Raw genomic sequence first — 11093 nt, 5'->3', positions numbered from 1 at the left:
CAACACATTCAATGCTTTTGAAGAAATTATTTTGCCAAGCGAAATGAGATGAGGCAAAACTGTTCAATATCTTCAAGGTTGAATAAATGCACAAGAGGGGCTGCATAAACTACAGTCACAAGTAGCTAAGTGAGGAGAGGTGGATCACTGATCAGGTATCTTGACCATGATGTGTTTCACTTTGAAGCTTCTATTGTAGGCATTATGTCTTAGCCACATGTCACATTTCATAAGTTGCATAATGTTTTATGGAACTCTTTGCACAATAAGCTATGGTTAACATGCCTGGACTGAGAGTTCACTTCTCATCAACCAATAACAAATGGAACTATAACTTTTCATTAATTTACCAAGCCTCCCCATTTTCATTCAGGTTTAAGTAGCCTTTGTAAAAAATAGTAGTCTATGACCAAAGGGAAAAAATAAAGCCGTCAGATTATCTGAGCTATATGTTTTAATTATAAAAGTACAAAACACCCTGAGTGAAATTTCACAATTAACATCTTATCTCATGAAAATAGTTTCTTACGAATGGGACAAAAGAAAGGAACATTAGTTGTGTTGTTAGAGTTATATTAAATGTATATGCTAACAAATATATCTGAAGCTCTAATTAAGAAAATTAAGAAGTAAGAAAAACTATTTTTTTTAGGTATAGGCCTATGCATTTGGTACCTTCAGTTAGTTCCATTAGGTGAACAATGATATATATCTCAATTATAATATGATAAAGTATTCAACCTATATATATTTTACTACACAACAATACCTTCATTGTCATAAGTCAAATCAATAATACAGTGTTCATAACATAAAGTAAGAGAGTGATGTGGATCATCTTGACTTAACTTCTTATAGGATAAACTTATAGGATTGTAAAAGATGTCAAGACATAGGATTCTCATTGAAGGCTGTGTTAAAGGGGTTGAAATTCCCTTTATAGAAACCTTGATGAAAAATCTAGAAAAATAGTCTCCAAATACACAATGTCATTCTCTTAACCATCAACCTTGTAAAAACTAGTTTAATGTGCATTTAATTTTAGTAAAAAAATTAATATTAAAAAAAATGCTGATTATGGAACTGGGACTACTAAAGAAAAATGTGGGCCTCATCTCCAAAGACTATAAAATAGAAAAGATTTTTTCAAGTAAATGTAAGATGTCAAGCCTATGATGTATGATGTATAGCCTAACATTTGAGTTGAATAATGAATTAAATATAAGAAACATTATCATGTCACTAACTTGTTTTATAAAGATCGTTTTTTCAATGTAAATAAAAAACACAATAGTCGAGATATAGTTAGGGTTAAATAACTGAGAAATTGTGGTCTTAACTAAACTCACAGGTTTAGAAACAAAATACCTCTTTAAAACAAAAACAAAACATTATATAATACATAATAATAGTATAATCCACTAGAAGTTTTATTTAAATAGAGTCCTTGGTTACATACAACAACCCATAGACCTCGGTTACGTCCTTTGGAATAGAGTTTAAAGCTAACGTAATTAACAAGTCAAAAAGATAATGACAGGTAAAAAAGAGTATGGAAAGGAGAAAACAATATCTACAAAAACACAACCTATAACCTTGTAGATATGGAATCACTGGAGGTTGGCTAGAAGCAGAACCTCCTCACAGACTCGCTTGTAGCACCAGGCGTCGCCTTTGAGGCGTTTCCTGCGAACACCGACCACAGAGCCACTGACGTTTGCTGTAGTGGGGATGAGACAGATCTCTAGCTCAAACGATAACTTGCACACCTTCCCTTCTGATTGTACCTTGCCTCTGATGGAATACCTGGCAAAGACACGTATAGTTAGGCGTGATTATGAGAAAAATCTCTTAATAGTAACATTTAAGGTTACTAATCCCAATTTGGCCATGAGAGAGATTAAATTTAACTCAGTTCATATTAGTTGTTTGCCTAATAATAATTATTATTATTTTCTAACAACTGATTTAAGTTAGATAGTAAAAATATCAGGTTTTTTATATGGTATTGTAGAAAATGTTAAAAATTCCAACGCGTTGACAAATATGATAAATCAATATTAAAATAAACTCTATATACTTTAACATTTACTGAATTGTAGGTCCATTTCAATCAACTCACCCTTTGCAGTGACATTCGATGCCCTTGCTGTTCAATGCCTTTACTAGTTCTTCCCTGACATAGTCTGGACTGCTTGATGATGTAGTTGAAATATTGGACATGTTCTAAAAGAAACAACACATGTTCAGTATTCATTTTGGAAAATCTAGTAAGCAGCTTTTATATCTGAAGGTGAATGGACTCGTAGGAGCTGTATTATAAAGTGTTTATTATTTAAATAGCTGTGTGCCCGTTCTACGTAGTAGTCAGTCGAAACCTTCTTATATTAAGAACAGCGGTTGGTTTGCATTTTCAGATATGCTGGCAAAACTATTATATATAAACCTTGGCAAATACAGTGTCTGACAGTTTCAAGCCAAAAAAAAATGCTTCGCAATTAAATGTCACCCGGATCGTGTTGGTCCATATGTTAAATCCAATGATTAAACTAAAAAAAGCTTTATAGGCCTAGATCTATGAGGCATAGCCCTAAGGTAGGCCTATAGTTGAACGTTACTTTCCACAATGGTTAAAAAAAGTCCCCTCAACCTAACCATTTAACACTTTATTCGGGTTGACATTTTCATTATAAAAGGGGCTCTCGTCCTTTCGTTACACTGAGAAATAAGGACATTAATGCGTTACCAACAGACATACGTACACAAAAATGCAGAACTTAATAAGGGAATTTGCTACGTTTTAAACATAACAAAGTACATAATAAAATTAGTATTTGAAATCTCTGTCAATGTCATCAAATTTTATCATAACAATTTATATTTGCTTGGATCGAAGATAACCCGAAATGCTGTCGAAATGACGGCTTACTATATGAAATATGAAGTACTATAAACGATTTAGATATAATAAAAATAAGTAATTAGTAATTAGTAAATAAGTAATTTAGATATAATAAAAATAAGTAATTATAATAAAAATTACCAAAATAGGCCACGAACTATTGATACACAAACAACGTAAATCGTAAACGATTCATGATGGTTTGCTGAACAAATGTTTTACTTAAATGAGTTAACATTTTCTTAGCATAAACTAACATTTTGGAATCCAGACAGAAAAAGCAAAACTTATACAGTTAACATCAATTAAATTGAATACGGCTGTAATACGACTGTATAAATAAAGGACAACATCAACGATAACTAATTTGTAAATTACAGTGAAGTGTTGGTACGTAAAAATGATTCTTGCTGCTACCAACGGTTCTAAGGAAAATAACCAGTACCAAAAACCAACGTTTGCAGTTAAGAATTACGTCCGACCAATTAAATGCAGTCCCAAAGTTATTGATTTCTTGGTTTTGGATTTTCTCGTAAAAAATTATCGGCAATCAAAGCTATTTCCCATTAATTGCTTTATTCGTAAACAACTTATAATGTAAACTTATCTTATTGGTGTCAGTTTAAAAAAAAATCACCTTATACAAACAACTTTTTGTTATTTAATAGATTACGTATTCTCTAAACAATGATTGGTATATCTTTTAACTAGGGATGGTCAAGTCTCGAAATTTCGGGAAATTTTTGGGAAATTTTAAATCTCGTTACACGAGATGAGATTTCTTTTTGGCTGAGATTTTTATCGAGACGAGAATAAAAAAAAAAAAAAAATTAAAAACGCCTGCAGAAGGTCAATGCAATACCCGCAATACAGGAGCGTGTTGTAGTTGCGTTTCCTTTGCGAAGGCTTTCTTATTCAATTAATTCTTTAAATGTAAATATTACTTTAATTATTTTAATAATATTACTTTAGTAACATTTTAAAAGTTTTGTTAAGTGTAAGCAGTGTGAGGAATGTTTTATTACCATAAAAAGTCAAAACAAGTACCTAACTATTTTATAAAAATAATGTTGCTTTTATTTTATGATTTATTTTATTTTAGGATAAGTTGATATAAGTAGGATAAGTCCTAACTGATATCACTATGTTTCCTAATCGTAGGCATTTTTAATAAGTTAAGCGTAGTAAAATGTAATAAAAAAATGTTATGCTGATGTTTTTTAATAAAAGATTGTAAATATTCTTGCTTATTATAATTATTTTTGTATTTAAACAGTCATCTAATAATGTTACAAAATCAGGTAAAAATTTTGAACGTACATTTCCCGTTGTGTATGAGAAGGGAAATCCCGTCTCGATCTCGTCTCGAAATTTTATGAGAAATAATAAATCTCGTCTCGTCTCGAACTAAAAATCCAATCTCGTCCATCCCTATAGAAGGAAATGTGACAAAAAGTAGCGGTATCAAGGATCGTCGTCGAAAATGTTGTTATGAATAATTGGGTAGGCGTAAGTACCCAAGAGAAGGGCTATGGGCCTATTGGCTGTATGGTCTAACCAACGATTGCATCACACGGTGAGTAGGAACAGAAAGTGACACATTGGAAAAGCAAGTTTAGCATCATCCATAAACCGTAAACCTCTGTTACAATCACCCACTGCAGTTTTGATTTTTTACTTTACACTTTACACAACCGCCATTGAAGTGCCGTCAATGAGTGGAAACCTTGTTTGTAAGCTATTGGCGACGATCATTAATAAATTTAAGTTTCCCAGCCGTATACAACACTGATTCAAGGTCTTCTTTATGGTTATCAAAACTCAAGAAGAATTTTATACACAAAGGATCCTGACCTGGATGATGCCTAGTTATTTAATTTCATTTACGGTTACACTAAGAACACTTTGTTATTCTTCACTATGTTGACTTTGTTATTCCACTTGCGATTAATTAAATCCGTTATGTAAGAAAAACGTTTTTAATCTCACTTGGATGGGATTTGCCTTCAAAACGTGATTGGAAATGGTTGCGGTATTTTTAAACAACATATCAGTGACAGCTAGAAAAAAATAATCTTGATCCAAACAGCTGTTTGTTATTTCATAGATGATTATGTGATGAAAATTTGACGAAAACTTGACAAAAATCGCACAAAACTGCATTTTTGAACGTCCGTAATTTTATTTACAAAGTAGTGAGGCCATATTTTAATGGCTAAAGACAGTCTCGCCAATCCAGTGAATACATTAAAATGACCTGGATCTTGTAGGTACTCTTGTTTTCCTGGAAAAGATTGCGTAAAATGCCATCTTGAGTGTTACAGACAGACAGAAAGACAGACAGACAGACAGAAATTTAGATGAGACTTGTTTCGGCTTCTTTAATGTATAAAACGTAAAAACAACCTAAAGCGATGTACAGACAAAACTCTAATTTTATTGATATAGATGCCAGAGGAAATAAAAAGGAAGCAGTTCTAAATTAGTTTTATACCGATGAATTACATCATAAAAACTGTGCATAGTGTTCACACTGCAATGGATCCTAAAATACATTGTCAGGTAAATGAGATAGAGGCCAAACATTGATATCTGTTTCATTTTTCCAAAGTGATTTTATTAATTTGACTGCAGCTAAAAATATTCTAAGTAATTTAGTAGATTACCTTGGAAGTTAGAAGGGTGGGCAGAATGCAGTCATTGGATTGTTGCTTTTTGGGGGTGAGAGCCTTGCGTACGTGTTGCAGCTTGCGTTCTATGCTGTTCAAAAGCCGTGAGCTCGGCGATGACACCCTGTTGACTGGGGTACTGGGTGTGCTGCAGATCAACAATATGTGTATTAAGATTAAGTGAACAAATTTTGATTTTATTTTCAAATGCATTACTTATACGTTCCTAGAAAATATTAACAGAAAAAGCAATTTGTTTGTTTGGAATAGATTATAAACAGCATCTAATATGAGTTAAAAAAAGTACAATTGAACTGCTTATTATTGGATTTATTAAAAGTTAAAAGCTCGTTGCAGCAAATGTACAGAATGATAAAAATGTAATCAACAGACTTCAGTTCACATTACAGATTATAGAGGAATTGTCGAAAGAATGGCTCAAGTGAAGAAATGTACCTGATTCTCTTGTAGGAGGAGACCATCGAGTTGAAAGATTTGGTATGGAAACTCTTCCTGACAGAAAAGAGAGGAACTGTTGGGTGTGCAGCCCAATTAGTTTGTCAGCAGGAGGGAAAAGGAAAAAAATCAAGAACTGTGTGTGTACGTTGCCAGAAAGGAGTACACCCGGTGTGCTTCGGACAACACAAGTGTTAGGAAAAAGCAATTTGTTTGTAAATATTAGTTTTAGGGCCTAGTGGTTTTTTCATAAGAAAGATGTTTTAAGTTTTTATTCAAGTATTTTGTTCCAGAACATAACTTTTTGTTGAAATGAACAGTGGTTTATTGAATTTGTTTGGTGTAGACTGCATCACCAGCTTATTTTTCAAGGTAAGACTATGAAATTTAATTTAGACAAGGTTACTAACAACTGCATGTACTTTCAGGAAATAACACTGAATGCTATGAAATATTTTTACTTTCTCTATAGGCTACCTCTCTATAGGCTACCCATAGTATATGGAGAAAGTATTGTTTTCGTCAACATTTTTGAGTTTGAGTTTTGAGTGGATATATTCGTTTTGGGCCCCCTGGACCCAAAAAAGTGGTTTTCGAAGTGATGTCTGTGCGTGTGTGTGTGTGTGTCTGGATGTGTACAGGCTAGGGACTACACCTGTGGCCAGATTTCGATGAAATTTGGTATGTAGGTTCTAATCCATGGTATCTCCAGGCGTTTTCATTTTTTTGAAATTTTGATTTTTAAGGGAGATTTTTCCATAAAAACCCATAAAAAACCGGAAAAATCGGATTTTCTCGAAAATGGTCTGAACAATTTTGATCAAAATTTAGTATGTTGTAACCCTCTAAATTCTGAACAAAATGGTACAAATCCCATTTCTGCAATAATTACGGTTCAAAAGTTATGGTAAATTATGTTATTTTCCCATAAAAACCCCATAAAATAACGAAAAATAGGATATTTTGAAAAAAAATCTGGTTTTAATTTAACATAGTATGTTATGGTCCTTAAAGTTTTGATAGTTTTTTCACTTTTAAAAAATTTGGATTTTTAACGGAAATTTTCCCATAAAACCCCATAAAATAACGGAAAAATAGGATTTTCCCAAAAACGGCCTGAACGATTTTGATAAAAATTTGGTATGTTATAGTCCTTTATATTCTGAACAAAATGGTACAAATCCCATTTCTGTAAAAATTATGGTTCAAAAGTTATTGTAAATTATGTTATTTTCCCATAAAAACCCCATCAAATAACGGAAAAATCGGATTTTCACAAAAATGGCCCGAACGATTTTGATAAAAATTTAGTATGTAGTCCTTTAAATTCTGAACAAAATTGTAACAATCCCGTTTCTGTATATTTACTCTCACCGCTTTGCTTACACATGATAAAGGTTGTTGACAAACTTATGGGAGAAAGTATGTGTCAGAATGCTGATACCGTTTATTTTGGAATGTAGTTATTGTAAGTCAAAGTGCAAATTTTATATGTTTACCATATTACACATAATATTTTTGATTTTTAGATTTTTCAAAAATGTTTTGTTGTTGTTGTATCATTTTGTAGGCAATTTCATTTACAAAAAAAAGAATAAAAAAAAAATTAAAAGATCCCTTAACAAATAAAAAAGGTAGAGTTATTTTTCTGCAACACTGCAATTGTACAAAAATTGGCGTTGACGTTGTTAGCATATATTTAAGTAAAATAGCTGGCGGCAAAGGGCTAATGAAGTTAGAAAATTGACTCATGTCCGAAACTTGTTATTTCAATAAAAATAAAAATACAATAATGCCAGGGTGCTAAATGGTGTTTAATTTGCTACTTTATAATTATGTATGAATGTAGGTATGAAATAAGACATAATAAATAAAATCTAAATGTTTGGTTTTTCAAATATTTGGTTAACAAATTGAAATTATTTAAGATTATCTTTTACCTTCTATTTGATTTTTTAGGTGTCTGGAATCCTTCGTTGGGAGTGATTTCTGTAGCTGCGACTTTTTTTGGGACTGAAACAAACCGTGATAAATTACTACTCTGTAGTTAGAAATGCTATTGATAGTTAAGTATACTACAGGTCATTATTATGTCTAAACTTACTCGGAGATGCTGAAGGCTCCCTTGTGATGCTTCTCTGACGCTTCCTCAGCACTCGACTCCTGGTGCGCTCAGGAGGCAGCATCATGTTGCTCTCATTTTCCTTCTCTGTCTTTTCTGCAACAACATGGACAAACATGAGACGTGCATTTCTCATGCAATAAATTATTTGCCAAATGCAATTGGTGTACACTTGGTTTTTCGTATGCTTAGTCCAAACAAAATAAAACATTTGTTGTAGCAATAGAAATGAGTTTATCATCAGTGTACGTGCGCAAGCCACCAAAGATACCACAACTAGGAATAACTCTTCAAGCTGGGCTGAAAATAACATCTTTGTTTAATTCTAAAGATCCAACCACCTTTCCCTTTCATTTGTCTAGCTGGCGGTGTGAGTTCTTGGCGATGGCGGAGTTCTTTGTTATGAATGAGTGGTTAATCCATAAACCTGCCAGCTTGACTTCCAACATAGGCCAGTTCCAACACCAAACCAACAATGATACTCATAACACTTGCAAGATCCTTCTCTAGGCCTGAATGGAACTGCTATAACGCAAATTGGTAGGTTTTCTCATCCGAGTTGAACAGGGACATCTAGTTTATCATTCCAGCTATTAATAAATGTAACCGATTTTATCGAAATTGAATTGATCAGCTCACATTAATTAAAACAATTCACTTATTTATGAACACATCTCACCTGGAGTTTTTTCAGTCTTGGGAAGCTTGACAAAAGTGCCTTTAGGATTGATGTCTCCGCCAACAACAGCTCTTCTCATACTCTAAAAAAAAATTTAATTAGTAAATTAACTTTACGGAGTTGAATTTGGAAAGGGATTAGTTCAGTTTGGTTACCTGAGGAATTACTAAACTTTTAGAAAGAAAACCAATATCCCATTACATTGTGCTGATATTACTTTTTATTTATTTTCAAAAAGACAAGAAATAAACATATTTGTTGAGTTACTCTTTTTTTGGTAGTCTTTATTCATACAAAATTTCTTATTTTAGTGAAAAATTTTTTATAGTATTAACAGTGTAATGTAGTGTAAGTAGAACATGACCACTCTTAGAAGGTAACACACCCCGTTAGTGATGGTCACAACCAGAAATTTCGAATCTCAAAACCGAAACTGAAACTTAAAAAAATCGAATCCCGAATCTCGAATTTCAAAATCTAAACGCGAAACTTTTTTACTTAGCTGGTTACAAAGGTCAAAGTTACAAAAAATACACATAATCATAAAATGTTAAGTATGCAATCAAAACTGAAAGAGATCGACTCCTGACCGTGACATATCATAAATATGTGAATGTGACTGATAATCTTAAAACCCAATACAACATAATTTTTCATAAACAACCAACAACAAAAATAAATTAAACTTCTAACACCAACATAAACATGAATATTAGATTAATTAGAACATTTAGTGGTCAATATATTTCTTTGTGTTTAGTAAAGTTGATGTGAAACTGAATTGTTATAGTATTTAAGATACCTTTTGAAGTTAAGGATAAAATTTACTTGTTTCATTACTGTTAATGGTGATGTTTGCTCTGTTGCTACCAGCTTGTTTGAAAACAGTGTTAAAAACAATAACAATGGCACAAAAAAATGTCAGCAGTTTCAAAAATAAAACTACCAAAATCTTCAATTTTGAAACTTTTGAATCTCGAAACTTGGTGATCGAATCTCGAAACCGAAACTTTTCCTAAGTTTTGATGGTTTTGAGATTTGAGATTCGGTTTTGACACATCACTACACCCCGCGGTAAACACTATTTCAGAAGACTATAGAATTTCTACAAGAGTAGCCTACAGGCTACAAATAAACCTACAAGGGACATTTCAAAACCTGAATTTTATTTTTTAGTAATCAGAGCACAGCAATGCAATTAAAATCCAAACCATACATATAACTACTAACAATATCAATAAACCTGCTCTTATTTATTGTAAAAAAAACCTAAATAAAAAAAAAAAATTGGTTTTAAAAAACACCATTAAAAAACATGTTTTACTCTTCAATTCTATTTTAAACTGTTGTTCTTGTAACTGCCATCTAGGCCTACTTCTGAAGCCTCTGAAAGAGGTGAAATATCAAGTACTATTATGTGTGTGTGTTTTATGTGTTCTTTGACTCGTATGCAACCTTTCATCAGGTGAGTTAGCTGTGTCCTCTCCATCCTATATATTTCTTCAATTCTTTTGTAATTGCAAATAAATATAAACATTTTGCTCCAGATTATTTGATGTGAGACACAACTGACTGACCTGTAGTCTGGTCCGAGCAGAGGGAGGTAAGCTGAGTTGCAAAGGCAGTCCCAGTTTCTTGCGGGCCAGAAGCAGCTGATAAGTGGCACTGTACCAGTCAAACTGTCTCTCCTGCAGCTGTGTCCACAACTCCTCTCCTGACACACGGTAGTACGCTGCCATTGTGTTCAGGCAGTTGTTGTCCAACTCTACCTCCTACAGTCGTCAAACAATAAAGGCAATGTCAAAGTTATTAAAATCCTGACCACTATCTCTTTTAATCTACAATAGGGTCAACATTGACAGCACTGACTATACAGTAACATTGGCAACAAATCTAGGAATCATGTGGAAATCTAAAACCGCACAGCACTTGTGAGGATACAGTAGCAATCCAACATTAATAAATACTACATAGAAGGGCTAACCCACTAGCGCTCGAAAAGTGATTCCAGCCCCCCTCCCCTCCCAGACGAGTGTAAAAACCCGGTTAGTGTGTGGCGTTTTCGTATTTTTGGCACTGCTAAATTAGGGGTCTGCGGGTCAGACTTTTTTGGTTCGGGTCGGGTCGGGTCGGGCCAATAATTTTGGTCCTCGGGTTTCGGGCCAAAATCGGGTCGGGCCAAAAATTATTAATTACCGGATTTTTTTATTTTTTTAACTCCTATCTGTGTTTATAATATTACTTGAAAATAACATATGGAAAAAG

The 11093-nt window shown here is 33.1% G+C and overlaps 1 protein-coding gene across 1 annotated transcript; it reads right to left on the bottom strand.

Moving 5' to 3' along the window:
• Positions 1–446: 446 nt before the first annotated feature.
• Positions 447–10586, bottom strand: LOC129005302 (maternal embryonic leucine zipper kinase-like). The gene is made up of 7 exons (XM_054434159.1): positions 10406–10586; positions 8829–8910; positions 8132–8245; positions 7968–8040; positions 5569–5719; positions 2123–2226; positions 447–1806 (listed from the first exon to the last, which is right to left on the bottom strand). The coding sequence occupies exons 1-7, from the start codon at positions 10565–10567 to the stop codon at positions 1611–1613; spliced, it is 882 nt and encodes a 293-aa protein (XP_054290134.1). The 5' UTR covers positions 10568–10586; the 3' UTR covers positions 447–1610.
• Positions 10587–11093: the final 507 nt, after the last annotated feature.

This window comes from Macrosteles quadrilineatus, unplaced genomic scaffold (assembly GCF_028750875.1).
Source record: "Macrosteles quadrilineatus isolate MER2022 unplaced genomic scaffold, UCM_ALF_1.0 Scaffold_19__1_contigs__length_3004403, whole genome shotgun sequence".
NCBI lineage: Eukaryota > Metazoa > Arthropoda > Insecta > Hemiptera > Cicadellidae > Macrosteles > Macrosteles quadrilineatus.
This window is presented reverse-complemented; position numbering and strand designations above follow the sequence as displayed.